The 26,365-nt window shown below is 29.7% G+C and overlaps 3 protein-coding genes across 3 annotated transcripts; 1 reads left to right on the forward strand and 2 right to left on the reverse strand.

Annotated features, from left to right (window-relative positions):
- The first annotated feature begins 68 nt into the window (after positions 1–68).
- Positions 69–1,860, forward strand: LOC111042793. Its single transcript, XM_022327489.1, has 4 exons — positions 69–282; positions 372–556; positions 638–797; positions 1,274–1,860. Exons 3-4 carry the CDS (start codon positions 680–682, stop codon positions 1,732–1,734), a joined length of 579 nt encoding a protein of 192 aa, XP_022183181.1. The 5' UTR covers positions 69–282; positions 372–556; positions 638–679; the 3' UTR covers positions 1,735–1,860.
- A 12,054-nt stretch (positions 1,861–13,914) lies between these two features.
- LOC111042795 (cyclin-dependent kinase inhibitor 1C-like) lies at positions 13,915–16,053 on the reverse strand. The gene is made up of 2 exons (XM_022327491.1): positions 15,930–16,053; positions 13,915–14,316 (listed from the first exon to the last, which is right to left on the reverse strand). The coding sequence occupies exons 1-2, from the start codon at positions 15,945–15,947 to the stop codon at positions 14,023–14,025; spliced, it is 312 nt and encodes a 103-aa protein (XP_022183183.1). The 5' UTR covers positions 15,948–16,053; the 3' UTR covers positions 13,915–14,022.
- A 7,823-nt stretch (positions 16,054–23,876) lies between these two features.
- Positions 23,877–25,138, reverse strand: LOC111042794 (cuticle protein 12.5-like). Its single transcript, XM_022327490.1, has 2 exons — positions 25,021–25,138; positions 23,877–24,438 (listed from the first exon to the last, which is right to left on the reverse strand). The coding sequence occupies exons 1-2, from the start codon at positions 25,033–25,035 to the stop codon at positions 24,151–24,153; spliced, it is 303 nt and encodes a 100-aa protein (XP_022183182.1). The 5' UTR covers positions 25,036–25,138; the 3' UTR covers positions 23,877–24,150.
- Positions 25,139–26,365: the final 1,227 nt, after the last annotated feature.

Below are 26,365 nucleotides of genomic sequence, written 5' to 3' on the forward strand. Positions count from 1 at the left end.
TATGAGAGAGTAATTGATCCATTTGTGTTGTTATTAAAATATTACAAAATATTGTTTTGGTATGAATACAAATTATTTCTAGAGTACAATTAGTGCAACCATACATTTTTTTTCAGGAAATATATTTTGTTAGAGGTACCACTAATACTTCACCGAAAGGGAAACTATATGCTAAATACTACAATTCACTTCGGACATTAAAAAAAGGCGGATTACTTCAAACATCCAAAAATAATTACAAATCTAAAACTTTGACAAATAGTGAACTAGAATCAAATTTTGGTAAAATAATTTATTCACTTTTATGATTTACTGAAAATGAAGAAAATTTAATTGTTATTAAATTAGTTTTTCACTATTTTACTTTACAGAATCTGAAACCGATATAGATGATCACCTTAGTTCAATAAGACATAACACATGCGCTTGGCCTGATTTGGAAATTCATTGGCAAGCCACAGTGAAATATAGATTAAACCATATTAAAACATGTGAAAATACAAAATCAATTCTGGATTCTTGGCCAAATTATAAAGTTCCACTTGGTTACAAACTGGTACATAATATTCATTCATTAAACATTATTTATTTAGATCTGGGTTTTATATTTAGGCGTAATGTGTATTTTTGTTTTTAGATTGATATAGATTTCAAGTTTAAGTTCTCTCAATGTGAAAACATGTTGACAAACTATGATAAAGTATTTGATAAATTATTAAGCTTAATCAAAGTAAAAGTTAAAGACCCAGCTTCACAAAAAGTGTTAACTGAAATGGAAAATACTGATATTGATGAAAGTGAGTACATATGAATCTGATAAAATGTTGTGTAACTTAAAATAATACCAAACAATATAATGTTAATATGACGTGTTATGTTTACGTAGATAATTTTAAACTGTTGTGAATTTTTTAATAATTGTTTAATATACTTTATAATGGGTAATGGGTAAATGTTTGTCTATTTCTATGTCTAAATACTAAACTTTAAATACTTTACGCTAATTTACAACTAGGTAGTTCAAATTTGAATTTTCATGTAACAAATTCATCCAAAACCTTCCAAATATTCTGATTGTTATTTAAAATTAAAAATATAAATTATCATTAAAATCATTCAAATAAAAAAAAATTATTTTGTAATGAATCAAAGTTATGTACGATAGATATTTTCATAAACATTAATAGTTTTTGTAGTAATGAGTATTTTACATTAAATTAATTATAATATGGTATTGTTTAACTTTTTCTGATACGATCAATGTTTTTTGCAGATGGACGTAATGCTTGTATTTTTTATCTTATTCATTCTGTACTGGTTCCAACATCCAAAATAATGAAGAAAGATAATAATAAACGTTCACTCATAAAATATTCAATCAAGGATTCACAAACATCGTTTATAATTTTTGCTCATACTGTTGAAGAAATTGAAGAAACAATCAGTGCATTGAGAGAAAAAGGAGATCCCATACAGCCATTTATTATGGTAGTGGGTACTATTCTTAAGCCAAAAGAAATTTTAGTTTTTTTTGACTATGCTAAATTTAAAGTTTTCTCAGTTGTTAGAGCTGTTGATATTTGCTTTAAAATTATTCACTTATTTCATTTGAAATATCCATTACAATGTACTATGGTTTGGCATTTTTTGCAAAAAATGTTGTATAAGTTGGAAACCCCTTATGATACTGTGTTCCCTCAAGTCTCTAAAATGATATGCGAGTTAAATAATTAATTTAGTTAGCAATTAAGTTTTCTTTTGTATTCTTCTTTATTACAAATCCAAGTCGGAGTTTTTGAATAAGCAAATTTTTTTTTCTATGATTACTATTATTATTATTATATTCAAAAAAATATAAAGATGTCGCAATATAAGTTAATTATATTTATTAATTATTATTGGTTTATTTCTATACCTAACCTTATAACCTTTTAACATCACAAAAAAAAAAATGGAAATAATAGTATATTTTTTCAAATGTATATTATTGATTACTTAAATAATATAGTATAAAATACAAATATATATTTATATAATATATTTGTACTTAGGTATGTAGTTTAGGTATGGGTGGGCAGCTCCAAGACTAAATAATAAATATAAGAGGTGACTTATCTGGAATGCTTTTTTGTAAACATAAAAAAGTAACCATACCAAAAAATAAACATGTAAATTCAAAACATATGTTTATTAATTTGACAAACTAATTTGTTTAATTGAAAAATAAATGGGTATTGTGTCAAAATATGGTTTTACAAATTAAAAAATAAATTTATTTATTTAACAAACTATACTTTTCGTGTTAATAAAGCTATTTATCAACCTAAGAATTTGAGTTTAAATTTGACAAATACGATGTGTATTTTCACAAATAAGTAGTTATTGAGTTAAAACCACATTTATCATTTTAATAGTTTTATTTTCAATTTGATAATAAAGTAGTTATTTATTTGATAAAGTCAACTCATAATTTAATAATTTTGTAACTGAGATTCTACAATATTATTGTTACATATTCATTAACAATTTTTTGGGTTTCATTTCAACAAATATATTGTTGGAAGTATACTAACCACTATTTTGTTGAATCACCTATGATTTTTATCAATTAAACAGTGTTATTTTTTTCAGTGTAGGTTTCACTGGTATTCTTACTTGACTATAATATATGTACGTATTTCAGCATCTCTGGCTGGTTGTATGTGCTAATAAATCTCTATTTTTTATAACTCGGGCTGGTATGTTGATGTAATGTATTTTTTTCTGGTATTCTAAAACACATAAAGCGCCTTTTACATAATTGTATTTGCATTGTCATTTTTTGCCATTTTCAACAAATTTAACTTTTTCGACATTTTTTTAATGTTTTTATAGCATTTTTCGACATTTTGAGAACAATTTTAGACAGATATATTGTGTTTAATATATAGTAGATTACTATTTCATATCTACAAGAATTATAGAAGCACTAACAATATTAATATTACTTATATTATAGCGTTATTAGTATTTTCTGAAAAAAATCACTTTTTTTTATCTGTAACAAATATACATTTAAAGACATTTTCCGCGATTATTGAGGCCATTACATTATCAACCCTAATTATAACTCTAGTTGTACGTAGATATGCAATAACTTACAGGCAACGTGTTATATAAATGCATTATCCGTTTACATTATTATAGGTATCTATTGTTACTTATCGTCAAGATCACGTGTTGATATTTCACGTGTATCTAAGTGTGCAATGGTTCTGTACCGTCACGCAAGAAGTCAACTAAAGAACACTAGTGTGGCTGCTGCTGCTGACTTGAAAAAGTTTTCTTTTGGAGATTCTTGAAAAAAAAATACTAGTAAATTTAATAAAATTTAAATATATTATTTGTCAATAATATTGGCATCGTTATTCTACTAATTCTACTAATTATTCTATTAATTATAATAGGTAATTGAAAGAAAATTACAAAAATTTAGAATCATTCAGTAATTAATTTCAGCGATATTTTCTTTGTGCAAACACATTTTTTGGCACGCAATGACTGCGTATCGACATGTGTCCGTGTGAAAAAAAAAACTTTATTATGTAATAATAATGTGATAATGTTTTTTATTTTTTGCAGAAAACATGACATTTAGACATAAAACATTTGATTATTTCTGCACACCTCCTTTAAGTTGCACTTGGGTTGGAGGTGGAGTTCTAAATATTAGGTTTGTTCGTATTTTATTTTAAAAATTTAACATGATTTAATGATAGGAAATCTAATAGTACATTTTAACAACAGCATGCCATAGATAAGACAACAAGTACACACTATACACTACACAACAACGTGGACATTTAGATTAACTTTACCATATTATGCTTAAAATGATGATGATTATAATTTCTTAATAAATTAATATTATTTTTTAAATCTATATATATTTTTCTTATATCTATAGTGTTTAAATTATGATTACATAATAACATAATATTGTTATGCTTATATGTTAATAGTAAAATAACCTATCAATATTAAATAGTTTAAGTTCATTATAAACAAAATTCTTATTAGTACTACTAGATAAATCTAATTTATTTATTAAGTGTTATTTTTAGCTAATTTAGATGAATATCGTAAGTAAATCCCCAAATTTCTAGACTGTGGTCATATGGAAGATAATCAACTGCATTGTTTTAACACGTCAATAAATCTAAATGAAAATAGGAAATATGCAATCATAAAATAAACTTTACTGCGATGTCATTAATTTACAAGAGCAAACCAGGAATTTCTTACTTATATCGTTAACGGTTCAATGCCACGATGTCAACGTCCAGTGACGGTTTATTTTCAGTATTATCGATTAGATATTAGGTATGATACATATTACATATTATACATACAACCTAAGTAGATGTGGATTTCGATTTAGAGCGGTAGGAGACAGGAGGGTCCCTTTGACTAGTTTGACTGATGGATCCCAACAGATAAACATAAGTGTAGGAGGTGATCTTAAATTTACAATATTATAATAATGTACTGAATTAATACACTACTCATGAGCAAGATATTACATAGGACTGGACAGAATTAAATTAAAATTTTAACTACGAAAATTAAAACCTTAAATACATAAAAAAATAATAATTGTGTCTACGTAACTTTAATATTTTTTAACATTTTATGAGGAACCTTGGGTTAAATTGTCAAGCTTTTTAACTTAATGAAAAAGTTTTTAACGACAATAGTCTTGAACAATTTTACAAAATTCGAAAAATTTCTCAAGGCTATAAATAGCTCAATAAGCGTCATAATAGTTTAAAAATGTATGTACAATGCTAATATAAATATTTGGTAAACATTTCAAGTGTCTATAGTTATATGTTCTTTTATTACACCTGCAAAAAAATTTTCAAAAATTGTTTTTGCATAAAAATACCATTATTCCTTCATTTTAGGTTCTGAGTGGAGCAATGGATGTATTGATTAAACAATGATGTGTTTTTTTTTATATCTGTCATCACCTTTTGGGACAGTAAAAATGCTTCGATTTTCTTCAACGACATCTTTTCTGGTAGGAAAGTGATCTAGTTGGTACTTTTGAAGGTTTTTGTTTTTCCGACGCTTGCAAAAATGACCTTGGAAGACCTCCCGAATGCACCAACCACATTCACTTTTCTATCAGAAAATATGTTGATTTCGAAAATCTGTGCATTTTAATTACCCCAAATGTTGATCACAGAAAAAAAAATTACTATTGTAAACACAATACATTCATTCACTATACTCAGAATCTAAAAACTTTTTATGATTATTAGCTTCTAAATAAATTTTGATTTATTAAACTATTTGTCTCTATTTTTTCTGTACACAGTATGTATAATGTATATACTTGTATAATGTATATATTTGTAACACGGTTTACTATTTTACTTCCAAAAAGTTAGTATATTTGTTTTGGTAAAAAAAAATAAACACGTGCTTGACGTGGTTCACGTGAACTTTCCAAAGTTTTGCGGGTAACACAAATACATATTTATTGTAAGACTATAAGAGCCGCAAAAGTTTGCAGGTATTGGCGATCAGTCGTTCTTATGCAGCGGCCGTTCGCTGGTCGTATGAACAATTTACTTACATATCCCTTATAAAAAACAGCATATAATAATAGATCTATTATAGATAATATAATAACAACAACAACAACAACAACAACAACAACAACAACAACAACAACAACAACAACAACAACAACAACAACAACAACAACAATAACAAATCGACGTCCGATCGATCTCAGTCGCAGGCAGTGACGTAAAAGAAAAAGAAAGAGCAACCGCCATAGCACGACTCTCATTACGCGTTGTGCAGCCCACTGGTGATGTACGAAACAGACATTGCGTGATTTAGACGTTGCCTCAACTTCTGTGGACAGCTGCGATTTTGTCGAACAGCGTCGGCTGCAGCCACAACAGTGGTAGGCAAAGCCGTGACAAAACGCAGTGACTGAACAGTGAAAATTGAAGATGTCCAGTGGCCGGGACAAGCTGCCAGCACATCATAAGACCATACTCGGGCCGCCGACCAAGTACAAGCAGGTATGAGGGTAGTCTGAGTGAGCATGGTATTTTTCTGTCAAAAAACTGGTTGATTGAATTCCACGATTACCGATAACCAAAATTAAAAAAATACGATTCCCGTTTCCGCCAAAATGTATTTTTGTGAAAACACGTTTCCACATATTACATTTGTATAGTATTGCCTGAAAATGAAAATAATTTGTTACCAAAATATATTTGGGAAGAAACGTGTTCTACCTTTGGTGAAAACTGGAATGGTACCTTTTTCGTTTTTGTTGGAAAAGAACTGGTGCGAAAACGAGTGACACCCTTCCGGCGTTTGAGGGAATCACCTAATTACTAGCATAAAAAAATTAACGTGTTTGGGTGAGTTTCTTATAACGTGTTTGAACGAATATGATACAATATAAGAGATAAAATTGTAAAGATTAAGGGTGTTGGTGACGGTTTTTCCAATTTTCCGCAATTCTATAAAATTTTAAAATTATATTTTAGATTGTAGTTACTATCTTTATTATAATACTTTTCCACTAATCTACTGCCCTAAACCTATTTGAGAGAGGCTGCTACAGTGTATTTTATAAACGAATATGACTTCACAGGGAAAAACTTTCACGCCCCGTAGAATAGTTGGATTTTGTTAATATTTTTTTATATAAAAGAAGAGAACTTTTTTCAGGTCAGAACAAAGCCCAATTTTTCATTTTACTTCAAATAGTGCTAATAAAAATATGTTTTAAAAACAAAAATATTGTGCATTATTCGAATGCATATTTTAGTTATTATAGTTATAACTTTGAAAATCTGGTTTTGATTTGACCTGGAGAAATGTTCTCTTCTTTAAAATAAAAAAAAATTACCAAAACCTGATTGTTCTACAGGACATGGGAGTTTTTCCTGTAAGACATGTTTGTGTACTAAAAATCGCACCAACGCCCTTAAGATAAAAATACTATAAAAAAACAAGCTGGGATAAGTGTGTGTCAGGTGACATTAAAGTGTTAGAGTACATAAACGTATGAGGATAAAATTTCCAATAAAAATTTCAATTTTTATAATATTTTAACTTGATTTATAATCATCTTAATCGTTTCAATATTTAATCACATACACAAAGAAAATTGGCTTTTGATTATGTCTGTGGAATTCAAGGACAGTCCCAAGTGTGTCAAAATAAGATCAAAAATGGATAGAATACAGCATCTCAGGATATTAAAAAAAGGTGCCTAAATTACGAAATTGCCCAAACACGGCTATTTTTTTTAATTCACCCAAACGCATGCACCTGCTTCCGCGGTCCCGTCTAACGTTTTTTTTTACCTGAAACGCACGAATTGAATCTAACATAACCTAACCGACACGCCATGCTACCAGTCTGACTACGACCTACCTACGGTCGCTGCACCCATGAAATTACTCAAATAAACATTACATGGGCCCTTGTAAATTGAGCCTACATTAAGCAGGTAATAAAAATAGTATAAATTGAGCCCAGGTTTCAAATATGGATATAGTAAATTGAGCCCATAGTATCTAAGTGACCACTAAAACATCGAGAGTTACTAGTTACAATCTGAAATTAACATAAAAATTAATTATATAAATGAACATTATAAATTTCAAAATACAAAATCAAGATGGAAAAAAATGAAAAAAAAAATGTTCAACAATATAATGAAAACAATATTACGAGAGCTGAATATGTGAAAATAATGTCTCATTACTATGCTGATGTATACCTTATAATTGTTTTACTGTTAACTCTACATTATACAATTTACCTGATTTTTATTTTTAAAATGTTGTATTATTATTTACTACATGAATTAACCTTGACAAAAAATATCTAAGACGACTTATTAATCCGATATTATATTTTTATAAGAAAAACAATTTTTTTTCATTTTTCTTCTCTAATTTATTTATTTGAAGCAAAGCCAAAAAATCATTTTTGGAGGACAGTGATAGTCACCTACTGGGTAATCCTAAATTACTATAATAAAAAAAATATTTCTATTGGGCGCAATTTACTACATAGAAGTTTGTGCCCAACCTAACCTAACCGGCCGCCAATTACAATTTTTTCCATTCATTGGGCACAATTTACATTTGCCCATTATACACTATTTAGTCGAAAATCTTACCCGTAGACCCAATAACAATCAATCAAGTATTATTTATTCGCATGGTAGTATATGCATTTAACACTAATTAGAAATTGTATAGATCAACAATTTAAATATTTGATTTACCTAGTATAATATAACATATTATTTACTATTCCATTCAACAATGATATATTTATAACCTTGATTCTTAATATCTTTAATCTACTGACTACCCCTGAGGGTCCTCTCAGGACTTAGTTGCAGGGAATCGTCGTCATTCGTCGATGACACTACGAAATACACGTTTGTGACGGTCAATTTCGGCAAGTCCCTTATTTAGTGTCGGGTTAACCAATTTGACATCTGGGAGTAGATTTTGAAATTCCTCTCTACAAAACCCCTAAGAATAAAAAATAATATATACAAGAACATACTGAAGATTGCTTGATTAATATATAATTATAAATATATCGTAACATCAGCAATTTTTTCATTTATAGACCGTATAGTACTAAGTATAAACATTTCAATACAGATTAATTATTCAATATTAGAGATGTATAACTTTTTTTCTAGCTTTCTGTACAGAAATCTTAATGCAACCGAATAATATCATTTGTAATTGGTTATTAAATAATACAATATAATATATTTAATTATTTTGTGGACGCTACACAATCATCTGTTGTTTCCGTCTTATATGTGCGTTACAGACCAAATTTACGATTAGCAGATTACGTTTAGCTCAGTTAGTTTAAAAATTAATGTGAATCAAATTTATACAAAAGTCGATTGTAAGAATCCTTGTCCGTACGTGGGTTTTTTTACGATAGTTCATTTTTTAGCAACTTTTGAGGATATAATAAAGCGTAAATAAAAAATTCGCACAACTCTCCTAAAATCTGAATTAAAACTTGAAAAACCAACATACAAACACAGACAATTTTCTTATCATAATTTTCATAATAAGTCAATTCACTTTAATTTTTAAGCTAACGGACCTAAAAGTGATCTGCTAAGCGTAAATTTGATATGTTACACACTTGTAAGATACAATAAATGGTTGCATAGCGTCCTCTTAATAATAATCTACCTTTTTGAAGAAATTTTGAATTTTAAGTGTCTGATAAATAATTAGTTTGTTTTTTCTATTTTTTCTCTCGGCATTTTTACGAAACTCAACATCATTTAACTTTATGCACTTTCCACTCATATTGATTGAAAAAAAACCGGAAGGAAATATTAAACCCGTTTGTTTGCCAGTCGATTGAACTTGACGAAACTATGATCACGAGACTCGAGAAATGATAGTATATTAAAAACAATTGCTTGTTAGCGTACAAATGAATTACTTCTGATGGTTATACATTATAAATTATAATACACCCATAGAGCCATAAAAGAAGCACAACAAACTCGTTTATGGATCAGTTTGTGTACTGCTGTATAATACATAAGATTTTTACTTGAAAATAAAATGAACGAAAGCAGAAATGTGACAGTCCGAGAGCTCATTATGGTTTTATCAATAATACCCTGAATGTAATAACACTTTGGTAGTTGGTTTAATTTAAAATATTAGGAACTATTTTTATTTGAAATTTGTTATCCATATTTTTCGGCAGTACATTGAATAATTTAAAAAAATTTTGTTTACGCCGTAGAAAAATTGCAAACCGGGGCAGCGGCCCTCTTCCCCCCCCCCTTAACCCGGCATTGCCTTTATTTGTATAGTTACATCGTCCATGTCCAGTTCTGAATCTATTTAAGATGTACCACTCTTTTGCTGGGCAGATTTTGTTCTATTATAGTGTCAGCACGTCTGTAGAGGATCGTGACACAGTGAGGGAGATATTCAGAGGCTGAAGCCCTTTATGCTTATGAGGTGGGTGAGCGGGTGGGTAGGAACTGGGTGTCATTAAAAAATTGAGTAAAAATATTTAATGAAGCAACAATTAATAAATAATAGTCAGTAATGCAGGTTGAATAATAATTTTGTGGCGCAGGCCGGATGAGGGGTCGATTTTCCTTATTTGCCCCACCTCAAAAATTAGCTCACCAGGCTACTGGTATAGGATCATGATGATAATATATAAATATACGAGTAACCGAGTATAATTAGTAAAATATGATAACTGTCAGGTGAAGTTACAAATGTTTTTTGAGCTTTTCAATTAAACATCTTTAATCTACTTGAAATTTAAAGTGTTGGGGTTGAAAGCTGATTTTGTAATTTAATGTTGTTATTATTTTTTTCGTACATACTTTGTTTTTGTTTTTTTTTTATATATACTTTTTACTGTCTTAATATCACCGTATTTATTTGTATTCTATTGTAAGACATATATATATAAACTACAGTTAATTTTCCGATTTTATTACTCCTCACTATCATACACTTTATAATAGTTAATACTAAGAAGATTTAATAAAAAAAACAAAACGTGTTTGGATGTTAGATTCTGAGTGAAGTAATCCACATCGTTTTTTTTAAATGTTTGAAGTTCAAATGTTGAAAAAATGTTGTTGTTAAAATGTTCGATTGGTATTATTAGAAGATTTAAAACAAGGTTCCTCATAAGTAGTTCATACTGAAGCCAAAAAAATCTAAAAAATGTGTAAAACACAATTTTTTTTGGGCGTTTTAATTTAATACTTGGATGAAATTAGATCTAACCTAATGAAAAATAACAATTTTGTAGTTATGTTGTCTTGTGAAGATTTAAAACTCTTACGTATATTAAAAACACAATGATAATTTCAAAAATTTAAGATTTATTTTAAGCTTTTGAATATTCATGATACGAACCCACTGACACCGTTATTCGGTAAGTCGGTATTGACTCAAATGTTAATAACACAAATATATTTGATATATGATAAAAGTTAAATTATAAAAATATAGTAAATACAATTTTTACTTATACAGTAAATAATTATGCTAGTAATACCCAGTAAAATTAATTACCAAAATATCAATAAAAATATGTCATAAAATATGCTTGTATATTAGTATAGGCTGACAGACCGTCCGCCTTCAAATCATTATTCATATTAAATGATTTATCACTGTAAAATGTAACACATACATTACAGTGGCTTATTAAATTACACTCGACACTATTACTTTAGCTATAAGCCTACAATTGAGAGGTTATCTACCTGTTTTTTCCCTTTTGTTTTGTCATTTTTTACTAAATAAACCCTTTATCAATAATATTTGCTGTGTACCAACATACAGTAAATGTGATAACTATATAGAAAGAAAAATGGTACAAATGGATCAATGCGAGTAATAATTGAGAAACAGTTCAACAACAGCATGATCATGATTTATTTTTATTTTGTTCATTTGGGGGGGGGGGGGGTTAGAGTGCTTTTTGAGAAAATAATTAGTATTTGTCCGTCATTAAGTAGTTATTGTAGTTAGTTTTTTTACTTTGGATTAATCCATCGACGTTGCTTAATATACAGTATTGTAAAGGATATTCTGTTAAGATTCATTCGATTTTGTTATTGAAAATCTTTTAATATGATCCTATATAGACATATAGTTTAAGCAGAACAATTCAATGAAACAGAAATTATTATTAAAAGCGTAGAGATATTAAATATAAATACAGAAAAATATAATAAGCATTATTAATCTATACCCCATAATATGGCTTCCGCGAGTTCCGTGTAACGACCTCTTTGATAGGTAATTACAAGGATCCAATTCGTTTCCGCCAAACTAAAAACGGTTCGATTTTTGTTTCCATCATAACATACCTTACCTGCCATTTTTAAAATTTTTTTTTCAATTATTTGTCTCAATAAGAAATGTTTCGTATTTTCTAGAAATCACCTGAAAGTTATTTTTATTTAATTTATATAATGATGTATTATTTACCGTAAATTTTAATTAAGTTTGTCGTTAACGCCACACGAATTTCGGGTGGGAAGTCAACCAATCATAAATATATCTCACTTGTCTAAAAACATCAATCCAACAATACATTTAAGTAATATATTATTTTCTTTATAATCAGAACTTATAACCTAAGTAACAACTTATAGTTTTTATATATAGGTAGTGTTAAATGAACTGGATTACATTATACCTAATTATTTTATTATATAGTTATGATAATAAGTGTTGATTGTTTTTATGCCAAGCATTGGTCAAATTTATTCGGAAGCCAATAATTTATTGTTGTTGAAAAATGCCATTGAGGAAACATAGCTTTATTAATCGATATTTACTATCATTGCAACTATTTGATACAATTTGCTCACACAACTAAAATGTTCTGTTGTGTATGGTTCAATTAGGTCTTTAGTTTGCATTACCAACAGCGTATACTCATCATATAAATATACTTAACATTTTATTTAACTTTAAACTTTTAGTTTCAGCTTTTAAACATAATATATTATTTGATACTTAACTATATTGAATTGATGAATTCAAAAGTCAACGTTGCGTAGAACATTGACTAATTAAGCTAACTCAAACTAATTGCCCCACCTTTAATAAAATATTTGAATGACGGGCTAGTTACTACATAGAACTCACATTGCAGACGAATAACATTCAAGCACTATACCTTGAAAAAAAATGTGTTGTAAATATCGTAATAATATGCTATGAATTAGAGTTTATATACCAGGGGGACGGTCGAAACGATATCTTTGCCACCACTGTAAAATGCGAGGGGCGCAACCTCCCCTCCCCCAGATTACCGCTTTGATTCCGAATAACGTATTACCAATACAGTGCAGCGTCTGTAAGTAATATTTTTGAAGTGAATAACTCCTTTAGGCAAAAAGCGTCACGAGCGTGACTTACTCGACACTATAACGATCAGACGATCGGATTTTACCCACCGGTCGCCGAGGTGTTCCTCGTGATGCCGTAAATATTCTTAACTGACCGGCCTGCGAAAAACGTCACTATCTGTTTACCTCTGTCTAACTCCGTATATGCATGAACCAGAAGAAAATTCGACCGTCTGTTTGGACCCTTAGGTTTCTATGGTAATTTATCAAAATTTGTCTTGTATTCTTATAATAATAATAATAATAAAAAATTAATTTCAATTGAAAATTTAATTTTTTAATTTTTCCATTCGAAACTATTAATATTCGACAGTAATGAAACTTTTGTTTCATATACATACTGCAAAGAAGTTTCACTTCATCTGCTGCGAGTACTATATTGCAACAAGCATAATTTTGTTGTTGTTAATATTTGATTAAAAAAAAAAAAATAAATAAATAATGTGATTTAACTGATTATGTCAGAACAGAATATCATTATACACCAACAAACTGTTGTTTTTTTTTTTTTGGACGAACATTGTACACCAATTTACATTATTAGTTATTAATCATCGTCTACACTCTACACCACATAATGATTAAGTATAGACAAATTCAAACACAGTCGATCTGAAGTTACCATATCATGATCCCATTCCATTTCCGTGCACGTGGACATTTTGTGGTAGTACATTGTACACTATAGGACTCTATGTACTTGTACTATATATGGGTAAGCAACAATTGAACAACTAATTGTTTGGTTGTATTCATTGTTACGTTACGAAAACGGATTACCATTAGGTATGATTAATACGATTTATTGGATTCGCGTGAACGGGTATTTGAAAACATTTACTACGTCGCCACGCAAATCAAAAGTTGATTGCCGAAAACCTATTCGGATTATTGTTGTAATCGATAAAATTACAGCAGTATAGACAATATTTGCGGACATCGTATATTTTATGCAATATTATTTACAATTCATTTGATAAGGGTGAGGGTCATCGTCGTCGTTGTCGTCGTCGTCGTCGTCGTCGTCATTAGAAAAGATAGTCTTGAACCAGGGGTCCTGGGTAGGCGAGTCCAGCGGGTGCGTAGACGGGTGCGGGAGCTGCGGCAGGGTAGGCGACGATGGCCGCGGAAGGGACGACGGCCGGCGCCACGGCGATTCCGTTGTAATTTCTAGCCACGTACTGTGAACTGTAAGCGGTGACCACTGGGGGGTGGACGGGGGTGGCCACAACAGGTGCTGCTGCTATGGGTACAGGAACCAAACCAGACGGGGCGGCGACGGACATGGAGACCAGGCAGCAGGCGACCAGCGCAACAAGAGTCTAAAGAAAAGGACAAAATTAGTATGTATTTAGTTATATATTTTTACTATGTGTTAAGGTATGGGTAAGTTTATAATTTATAGAGTCAAAAGTTTGGAGAAATTATTAATTTTTTTCTACATTCTGTATACAAAAACTATGAAATTCGATTTATTTTAACAATTTATTTTATTATTCTCTCCTATCTCTACACTCATTTTTTGTCGAGACAACTAAACGACAATTTGATTTTTTTACGAAGACCTAGTTTTTTATTTCAGAGTCTGAAACCATCACAGCACTCAATACCAAATTTAACATTCCTGTTAGGAATAATAAATAAATAAAGGTTGAAATTTAGCGAATATAGATTTTTATTATACTAGGCATTTAAAGTTTATTTATCTATTATTGTCTTCGTTCCTCTTAAAGTGTTAATTATACTGTTATAAGAACCGTTCTATTATACAATACCATATTATTGTTCTATGACAATACATAGAATTATAAAATACTCTAAATCATTATTATTTTAACCACAATACAAATAAAAATAATATTACGAAATTAACTAAAATTTAAAAAAACATATATTTAACTTATGATGTTATTGAAATACTTGTATAAAAATTAACTTTGTTTAAACAGAGTGATTCGGTCTATTCAATATTCACACCCTCTTTGCTTTTTACTCTTTAGGTATAGTGAATTTGTTGAAATTCTGAATTTTGGAGCTTTCTTTGAGTACCTACTCTCAAGGACCATATTTTACAATACTTGGATTTTTTGTCATTTAAGGAATATTCTTATATTGTGTGTTGATACAAACAATTTTTTTTCAAACGAGAACCGATCATTTTTACTACAAATTGTTAAGTAAATGACTTTTTGTACATTTTCATGTACCTATCCAAATAAAAATTCGAAAGAGTAGTTTTCAAGTTATTAAATGTACATATAATAATAGTCCTTAAAAAGAATTGAACAAAATTATTATATAGATGTGATTAAATCTGGTACTTATTAGATCTAGATAATTTTCAGAAATTATAAAACGTTAATTGGTTATTACGTTTTTATCACTAAAATGTTCAAATCATCTTAACCCACGTATTTTCTCCAACCCTATTATTTTTGGTACCCAATGTTGAATAACTCACAAACTATTCGTCCTTATTTCGACTTATATCATACATAAACAATTTAATAAAATTCACTTGCTCAACAATTTAAAAGAAAAACAAAAGGTTTTGACAAAAAAGATGCCGATATGGTCACAACTCTCCCCTCAAATGGCATAAAAATAAGAGTACTCGAAAATTATATGACCCTTGAGCATGCTTTAATATTGATTCAATTTAAATTCTAATTTTTGTAATTTTTAAAATGGGCGTGAGCATATTTGGTAAACCACCCACACAGTGCACAATATAAGTCGTAAAGAATATAATGTATGATTTGTCGATACCTTATCGCTGAGTGCAAGAATTGGTTGTATAGATAGGTACATACAATATATAATAATAATATATTGCAGGGAAATTGAGGTGTCTTGCCGTTATAATATTCAATTAAAACCAATCGCGAACGGACGTATAAAGATATGAGGATAATATTAGGTTTTGTGGACTTACCATGGTGTTGGTGTTCATTTTTCTGTCGAGAGTGGTTGGTAATATATAGGCGAATGACGAGTAGAGTGCTGTTGGACAAATAACTGATAACTGGTGTAGTGGCGTTCCCGACGACAGTATTTATAAGAATATTGTCGTTGGCATAATAATAATAATAATAATAATAATAATTTATTGTGACCATCGGCGCACGTGACCGATTTTTTTTTTTTTTGGACTCGATGATGCGCGTATTTCTTAATAATGCTGTGCACTGGGTCTGTGACATATACCTATACACGACGATTTATCAATTATTTATGTTATTGCAGTGTAACATTATTGTTCACCTTCGTACAACGGCTTTCAATTGGAATGGAAAATACATATACATAGGTTAGTATTGTACACGAACAGACCGTACGTTGTTTGTCTTTTGGGTTCTTTGACATTTGAGAACTTTAATATATTTAATGAAAACAAAAACTGAAAAGAATCAAAATAATATGTATTTGATTTCAGTGATGGCATTTTGGTGTTTTTTTGAGGAGGGGGATATGAAATCCATTCAAACGCAGTCAAAGTATATTGTTGTTATCATAGTAGCCTTTAATACAATAATGTCGGACTCTTTGTATTAAAATGATTTTTACCTGCCTATATAATACATTATATTAGTATTAAGACTCAATTTAAAAATTAACACAATATAATTATATACATATGATCCAATGTTGAAAAACTTGTTTAAAAAAAAAAAATGTGAATTGTTATATTATTGTATCGTCAACAATAGTTAATATTTACCTACAACATTTTGTTTCGCTGAAAACAGACAAAAATAAAATAAAGAATTATTTTTTTAATTGTAAATACATTAGTTATCAATGATGTTATACAATTTTAGATTTGAATTTTTGTCATAATATAGATGCGTTTTAAATGAAACAATATTCAACATATTATGTCATACTATATGATAATGAAAATTAAAATAATTGTCATCATTAAAAACATAATATTTAAAGATGATGTCATCACAGCATTAAATTTGTTTTCTCTCGTAGACCCTTATGTGACATAAACTTCAGACGTTAAATCCGCTCTTATGGCTCTTAAGTTATTATAGAGAATAATCACCTATAATATTATAAATAATTCCATATTTGAGGGTGTGGAATATGCTTTTACATTAATTTGACATACGATGCCATGAAAAATCTATTAATGTATGCTACTTTATAATTTTTGTCTAAATACTGTCTCAAAATTATTTTAAATCCATTTTAAATTTGAAAAAAATCATTTTTTTCTAGTAGGAAATTAAGTCAAATTATGTAATAAAAAAATAAGATTTTCAAATAATCAAAAATAATATTCTCTATAGTAAATATTTATTATAATAGATGAAACGTACTCTAAGAATTCTCAAAAACTATTAAACAATTATTTTTTATAGCTGAGCTGAGTCTTGTCTATGATGTTGTAGGTGGACCTACGGGGAAAGAAAACAAATAGTGCTCAGACATAATCTTAAAAGTTACGACGGATCAAGGACGGTAACAACGCTTTAAAGTTTAAATAAATAAATACAAGATTGATTTTTTAAATATTTAAATAAGTTATTTTACAGAATACAGAAGCATTTATAAGATGTCGTCTGTTAGCTCTTAAATAATTAACTGACACAAATTCAATTCAAATTTTTTTGTAAGTCTTAAGTTTTTACAAATGTATAACCAATAACAATGATTTTATTTTTTTTTCGTAATTTTATGTTTTTATTAATTACTTAGCAGCTGGTTGTTATGATTTAATTTGCATGTCAGAAACGGTACGTAATACAAATATTGTAATGCCATAACAACTATTAACACTCGATTTGACATCCATAGATATAATTTTACTCGTTTATATTAAGAAAACGCTACATAATGACATTAGTTGTCTCCGTCTTACAAGTGCGTATCATAGCAAATTTGCCTTCAGCTGATGGCGTTTACCTCAGTTTAAAAATTTGAGTGAATCGACCTATTATGAAAATTTGATGGTAAGAACAATATATGTGTTTGTATGTGATTTTTTTATGGCGACAATTCCGATTTTAAGTAAGTTGTGAACATTTTTATTTAACGCTTTATTATACACACAAAACTTGCTAAAATTATTAACTATCGTAAAAACACCCACATGCTAACACAGCTAATAATGTTCTTATCATAATATTTGGATTCCCTCTAATTTTAAAAACCCATTTGGCTAAACGTGATCAGTTGAGTGTGTCCTCTTAAAACAAAATAGCAAAATTAATAATAAAAAGCAGTTAAATATATTATATTGTATTATTTACTAAACAATAATATTATCTATGTTTTTCGAGGATTTTTTTACGATAGTTCAATTTTTTGTCAAGTTTTGAGTTTATAACATAGAGTAAGTTGAAAATGCTCACAACTCACTTAGAAACTGAAGTATCGTAAACAACTCACGTCGAAACACAGATAATATTTTTACCATCAAGTTCCATAACAGGTCGATTCAATCTGATTTTCAAACTGAGCTAAACGCGATCAAATGAGCTCAAATTTAGTATGATAAGCACTTGTAAGACGGACACAACAATTGCCACTGTAACGTTGTTTTAAAGAATATTTTAGAATATCCATTGAATACAATTTGTTTGTCGTTAGTTAAGAGTGTTGTAAGTTTTAAATCAATTACCATGTTATAAGTGAGTGAACTGTGTTGAATTTATACCCAAGTGCCGCATATGGACACAATCATTCGTTTAAAGGAGGTGTGCAGACTTTTTTTATACCTAACAATAATATTAGTAATATTTTATTATTTTATGAAGATTATAATAATCTTTAGTACGATAAAAAATCTCCATTTACAAATAATTAGATGACTACACGAAGCACGACCTCGTAAGTTGAAATTCAAATGCTTCTCAGTAGTGATTTTGTATTGATTATTTTAGTCCTTAATTATTGTTCCAATAGCATGCACGCGTGCTAAGAAACTTTAAAAGATAAGTTTCAAAGTTTTGTGTACAAATGATCACCTAAGTACTATGTTACATCGCCGTCTCTATTCGGTATATTGAAAACGAAACTATTCTTTACGATATATTTAGGAGTCATAATTATTCATACAGTTACGTAGGTATACGTAATACGATGTTTGCAAAAATACTTACTATTTTATTATATTAAATTATGCACACGTTCTCCTAGTTACCTCTGTATCATATAAAGCATAATAAATCAGTTGTTATTGCGAATTGCGTTGGCTGGCCAACGATCGAGTGATGGCATTTCACATGCACTCGTCTGTTGTCCATCGAATCTATCGATTCGAGTAACTGCTATTGACTTTAATACGTTTTTTTTTACATTTTGCGCGTTCCGTCTAAATATTTAAATGTGTCAATAATAATAAAAAAAATATTTTAAAACCCCGTGCCTAGTCCTGATGGGTTATCCTATCCTTTCAACTTGACATTTTCAGGATAAGTATCTTAGAAAAGTCTAGGAGCTATAAATATTTAAGTGTTATAGAACACCTACAGCTACTGTGTCAAATAATTAAAGAATATTCAAGGAGAAATCTTATAATATAAAAATCAATTGGCATTGATAAAAAAAAACTGGTGACAGCTTCTTTTTAAAAAACGTAAGTTGATCGAGGAATTCATTTTTATAATATCTCTCATACGATGTACTTTGAAACTTGAAAGTTTAAGTAACGTATAAAAAATAACACCTGCAGAGTAGGGTTCTAACATTTCATGAAATTATTTTTGTTGAAATATTTAATTAAAATGAAAAACAAAAAAATCAAATTTTATTTTTAATCTATAGTGGGAAGTAAAGTAAGCACCTCTAAACACAGTTAAATATTTAGTGGGAAATTTTATACAAATATCGTTTACATCGTGCATTTTATAAATTACTAAATGACTATCTATATTATACATATATATATATTTTTTTTTTAGCCTCTACATCGTGATTGGAAATTCGGAAATTAAATATTGAATACCACTAATCAGTAATCAGGTATAAGACCAGTCTAGACAGTGATGACTTTATGAAACATACCAAAAACACAAAATTAAAAAATATATTTTTCAATATTTCATTAAAATATTTCAAGAATGATGAAAGTTTCAATTTTGAAATATTTCAAAGTGAAACATACACCCTACACCCGAGTATTTTACATTTCAGTGCAGTGGCATGAAGAAGTGAAATATTTGATGGGGCAATTTATTTTTCGAATGACCTGTCACCCCTTGACTACTTATAATATAATACTTATTATTGGAGTTATTATTCTCATTAAATATCTTATTCAGATGAAGTTAGTCTTGTACTACAAATTTTCACTAAATCCAACACTCACCCACCCATCCCTTTAAAACTATTGGGGAACTGCCCTTCAAAATCACGGTCAACACTCCACCGTTTCGGTGTCTATAGTCTACGAAAAAGACTGGTTTATTCTTGATGTATATAGATGGACTATGCATGCAGTTGTGATTGCATATCATACGTTTGCGAACAATTATTACTATTACTATTATTATTATTATTATTATTTATAACTATTGCATTACATATTAAACAAAATAACATTATGCATTCGTTGGCCTGTAGTCGCCTGTATCACATAACAAAGCATAATTAATTAATCAGTTATGATATCGCGATCGCTGGCCAAAGATCCGAGTGATGACATTTCACGTGCTCTCCCGTCTGCTATTCCTCCAATCGATGCCCATACAATTTCTAGACTGACATTGATTTTAATTAGTTTTTACGCGGTATCCGGTGGATTTATTAAAAGTTACGTTAGCATTTTTAATTGCATTAAGACAATGACGACGACGCTCAATAAATCAAACACGTGCCCGACTGACGATCGGTTATTCGGTGGTAGTATAAACTTGTGTTTTTCCAAACTGACACGTGTTGTTACGTGGCTTGTTTGGTTATTTTATTATAATATTATTATGTTTAGGTGTAACGACGACTGCTCATACGGTTTTATAAATCGTCAGGTTAGTATCGATATCAAAAAGTAGTATACGAGGTCGGTTATCCTCCGACCTCGATTTTCTATTAAATTTTAAATGTATATGAATATCACAATAGTATCGAAATATTTTATAATTTATATTTTATCAATAGAATGCTATTATGCCTGAATATTTTATATAACGTGTTTGAATTTGTCAACAATTTGTGTAAATATGCTTTCCTGTATATTTCGTAATTTATTTTTTTGTATTTCCCGATTATTAAGAAACGTACTGGTATTTGTTTTTACTCTTGACCCTCTCAAACTAATTTCCTACCAGAAACTGCCCTAGGAATCGACGAGATCGGAGAATATTTTTTAACTAATAAATGTGTTCTGAAATACAATATTATATAAAAATACACATAATCGCAACTCCTAAAACTATATTTATAGCTATGCTCAGAATCGAAAACATTTTATTCGTCGTCAAAATAGCATCATAATGTACAATGTTATTCCCGTTAACTCTTTGGTAGGTGAGCAATATACTATTATGATGACGTCAATATTGTATTGCATAATTTATTATTATAACTTAAAAGCACCGATATTCCGAATTTTAGTTGCTACGGATACTGCAGGTGACTGCACTTCCGGAATGTGTACGGCATTGTGTTTATGACTTACTAGCTAATTTGAATATAAATATAATAACTGTTACAACAATAATGATAATAATATAAATCTTAAACATATTTATATTTGGTTCCACTTTTACGGCATCATCTGCCTGTATTTACTTAATCGAACGTGTCTTGACTGCAACTGACTAAACTATGATAGCCGAAGACTTTGTAACACCATATGGGGGTGAAATAAGAAAGGATTTTCCGAAATTCGCATTTTAGAAAGGTTCTCACGTGGGTTTTAACTTTTAAGGTCCACTATGGAAATCGATTTTTTTTTGTTTATAAATGGTTTATTAATTAGGTTACAATAAATAATAATTATTACAATAGACGTTGGTAGAAATAATTATTTATTTTATGTACACCTAGTATCGTTGAGTTTATGGCCCCGAATAAACAAGTTATATCTTAAAACAAAATATATGACAATTTGTTTATAAAACCATTATTGTATACTCTTGTTAAGTATGCATAGACTCAAAAACTACTTGACCGTTTTCGGTGACAATTTCAAAGATTTTTCAAAGAAAGTTTAGAGAGCAGTAGTTTGAAGTACGTTCGGAAATTTAATAAGAGCTTTAATAGTATAATGATATCTGACCTGAGGTACTCTGATATGAAGCAGTATTTTGTGTTAATTATTCATTTTTTTCCCATGTGAAGTCATCATGGAGTTAAAGAATATGCCATCTAAGGGCAGATTTTAAAATAAATATTATATTCTGTTATCCATTGCCAAAAAAATATTTTATTTCTTCGGCTTTTCTCCGCAACAAAATGTTGGTTTACTGTATGCCAAGTGGTCTTTATAATAAATTTCTATATTTTTTCTCAATTACTTCGAGACTCGAGTCTAACTGTCTGAGTTTAGTACTTTTTCAACTGTATACCTATAAAACACATAACACAATACATCACAACTCACAATAGAATGGAATGTTTTATAGTCATTTTCTCCGTATAAATTAATGTTTGTGTTTTTAGAATAAATTGTTGTACACAATACAAGACGTATTATTTTCATAAGAATTTAACACATATTCATTTTAATATGATATTACCTGTAATAAGAAGATTATGAGAATGTTACACTTGTTATAAGATCTTAACAATTATTGTTGTTACCATTTATCACAAAAATCCTAACCACCATGACAGGTAAATAGCTATATAGATGAAATGTAGGTTATAGTATTTTTTTTTTATTATTATTGGTCATGAAATCTACGAATTTCCGCTTCGACTACTAGGGTCATTAGCATTAAATTAATTTATATACAATGAAAAAAAAAACAAATTAAAAAAAATTGATTAATTATATACAAATAAATACATAGTTTTATAAACAATTAATGTCTTATAAATGGGTACGTGGCAATATTGTTGTTGTTAACTTATAATAATTTTAATATTTGGGATTTTTTGAAGAAATGTATTGTTTTGGTTTGGTTTTCTGGATTTGGTCCTAGACTTTTTCCAATGTCGTGGCTTATGTTTAATTCTCCTCTGTTTTTTTGGTATTTTCTACACTCTTCGAATATGTGTTTGATAGATAGTGAGGTGCCACACACTTGGCATATTGGTTGGTCGTCTTTTTTCATCAAGTATCCGTGCGTCATTTTTGTGTGATCAATTCTGGCTCGATTTAGTTTTTTTTTTCATTTGTGATACTTATGTCAGGATTTATTTTCCATCTTTTTACTGTTTGTTTAATTTGGTTTAATTTTTTTGTTTGAGTGTTCCATATATCTTGCCAAAGGCAGGTTGTGTTTTCTTTAATCTGTTTTTTAACGTCTAAGTACTGAGAGATGTTAATGTATTGTGCGTTATTTGAGCAGGTAGCTAATTTAGCTTGTTTGTCTGGTTATAATATTACCCTATTTTAAAATGGTCATATTCTGATTTGTATTATTATTATTTGCACATTATCGACGAATGGCGATAAACATCAAAAATAATTTAATGATATATTATACACGAGTTGTGTTGGTACATACGATTTTATTTTATTTAATCAATTACATCATTGGTGGCGTTTAAAGTGAGCTGCGTGAATCAAGTTTTTTAATTTCTTTAAATTCATCAAACGACTCTCCTGCACCAGACTGCAATTTTCACAACTCGTATAACAATATGATTGATGAATATTCTTAACCAGAATTTTTATAAAAGCACTTTGAGAGCGCCAATTCAAAATCAAACTAAATTAAAGACATACGAAGCAGAGGGAAAAAAACAATAATAATAATTCTGTTAACTCATATCGTTTGTGAAGAGTAAACGGTTTTCGGTTTATTTATACTTTGAAAATCGTACTGTAGGAGTCGTCAAAATAAACATGACAGCATATAATTGATAATCACACAAATATTGTTGTTATAATAGATAAAGTAAAATAGGTATAGATAGACGTAGGCATAGACGATGATTGCGAAACGAAGAATGTGCGACGGAGAGACTTCAACGCACTGAAATGTCACTGCTGTTTACTATGCGATGAACTCTCGATCGGCGCCGGAAGTTTAGAACAAGTAGTCTTGGACCAGTGGACTCGGGTAGGCGTATGCGGAGGGTGCGTAGATGGGTGCGGGTGCTGGGTAGCCCACAACGGCCGCGGACGGGACGACGGCGGGTGCGACTACGATGCCGTTGTAGTTTCTGGCCACGTATTGCGAACTGTATGCAGTGACCACAGGTTGGACGGGAGCGGCCACAACCGGTGCGGCGGCAACAAGTGGCACGGGAGCCAAGCCGGACGGGGCAGCGACGGAAATGGCGACCAGGCAGCAGGCAACGACGGCGAACAGTGACTAGTAAAAAATAATTGTAAGATATTAAAAATATTAAATTCGTTCATACTATGTTGGGTGTACTCAAGTATAGTGGGCGGTGGAGGGTATATTATTATAATAATTAAACTTTTTTTTTGAGATTATCTTTTAGGAATGAACTGTAATTAGTAAATACATATATAATAAATAATAATTTTACATTAAAAAATATATACATTTTTAAGAAATTATAAAGTGTGTGGTTATTGGATACAACGACTTAAAAAAAAAGTGTGACGTCTTAGCCTACTAAAAATGTTGTGTCAGAATCAATATTTTCAACCTAATCTAATAAGAAGTAAAATAAAAAGCTAATGCTTTTGTTATGAGTTTGCAACTATTTTATGTACAAAGGTTGCTATAACTATTATTATTAAAAATAGATGTAATAACAATAATTATATGGTTACGATAAAGTACATTTTTAGGGTTGAGAATTCATTAAGGGACATTTATGTTTTTGGGGAGCAAGTTTTATCAATTGCAAAGTCTGCGCCCGCCTATGCAGTGATACCTAATGTAAAATTATAGATTTGTAATAAATAAATAAATAATAATTACCATTTTGATGCTCATTTTGGTTTTGAGTTTATGGCTGTCGATGATAAAAGTATAAGATATGACAGGTCGACTGGACGGCTGAAGACTGATGCCCTACAGGTGCAATGACTGTGCTATTTATATGGATCGCGAGCTCGTTGGACAATAATAATAATAAATTACAATAATACACACTGCAAACACTCGACGAATTCGCCAATGTCACAGTAATATTATAATATTCCATTGCCGTCGCATTACAGTGGTAATAATTGCGCTATTATAATATTATTATTATATTAGATTATGTGCGTTTTAAATCATTCAGCCAAATAGATTTGACGATCGGTATGCAAAACACGTCGAAGACTGACGACAGCAATGGTGGGTGATGGGTGGTGGGTGCCTACTCCAGTGAGACCAATTATTGTCGTTATTTTTTTGGCCGACGACCAATTTAATTATCGAGATTCACTTTTACCCGTCCTCACACACTCGACCACCTGCGCCTGCAGAATTGTATCGCAAAGTTGTCTTCGTCGGATTATGTCATTTTCGATTAGCCAGCAGTAGGTACATTAATGGTTTATTATTATTATTATTATTATTATTATTAAAAAGCGTCAAATGGCGAAATTCGAAGCCTTCGCCAAAAATTCGACCGACGAGAAATCGGGACCAACGGTTAAACTGTATATTATGACATGGTATAGTAGCTCTTAATTATAAATAACTTTACATTTATAACTATTTTATTTCTCATTGAGCATAACTATTTTTTTGGTAAAAAGTTTTGACTATTCGGAGAGATTCACCGAACATGCTCACCCCTTTTTTCTTCTTCCATAGTTCAGCAGTGGTTATTTAAAATTCGATTTTTCGAATATTTTAACTTAAGGACGTCAATTTCAAATTCTTGGGTATCCTGTACTCCTGTGGAAGTACAATTGTCAGTCTTCCAAATGACAACACCCTCCCCTCATTTTATACTGTAAATCGTTAAGCAGACAATTTTTCTAAAAATGTTGACCTATCAAAAACAAAATTCGAAAGAGTTGTATTCGAGTTATTTATAACTTAGTGTTCTAAGTATAATAGAACAATGATAATGGGCTTAGATAATATAAGTGATTTGAAAAATGTCTGCACCTAATTAATATTAATCTATATCAATAGGTATATACAATTATTTATAAAAATGGTCGAAGTATAATAAATATATTTTTATATTTTTGTAAAAGAATTTTTAAGAAGTAAATTATTATTCTTTGTACAAACATTTTATTAACAGAGAAACTGCAAGCTTAAATTTTGATTTTTGAAATTGGTATCTACATCAAAATTATTTTCAGAAATGATCGACTAA

The sequence above is a fragment of the Myzus persicae genome, unplaced genomic scaffold (genome assembly GCF_001856785.1).
Source record: "Myzus persicae strain clone G006 unplaced genomic scaffold, MPER_G0061.0, whole genome shotgun sequence".
NCBI lineage: Eukaryota > Metazoa > Arthropoda > Insecta > Hemiptera > Aphididae > Myzus > Myzus persicae.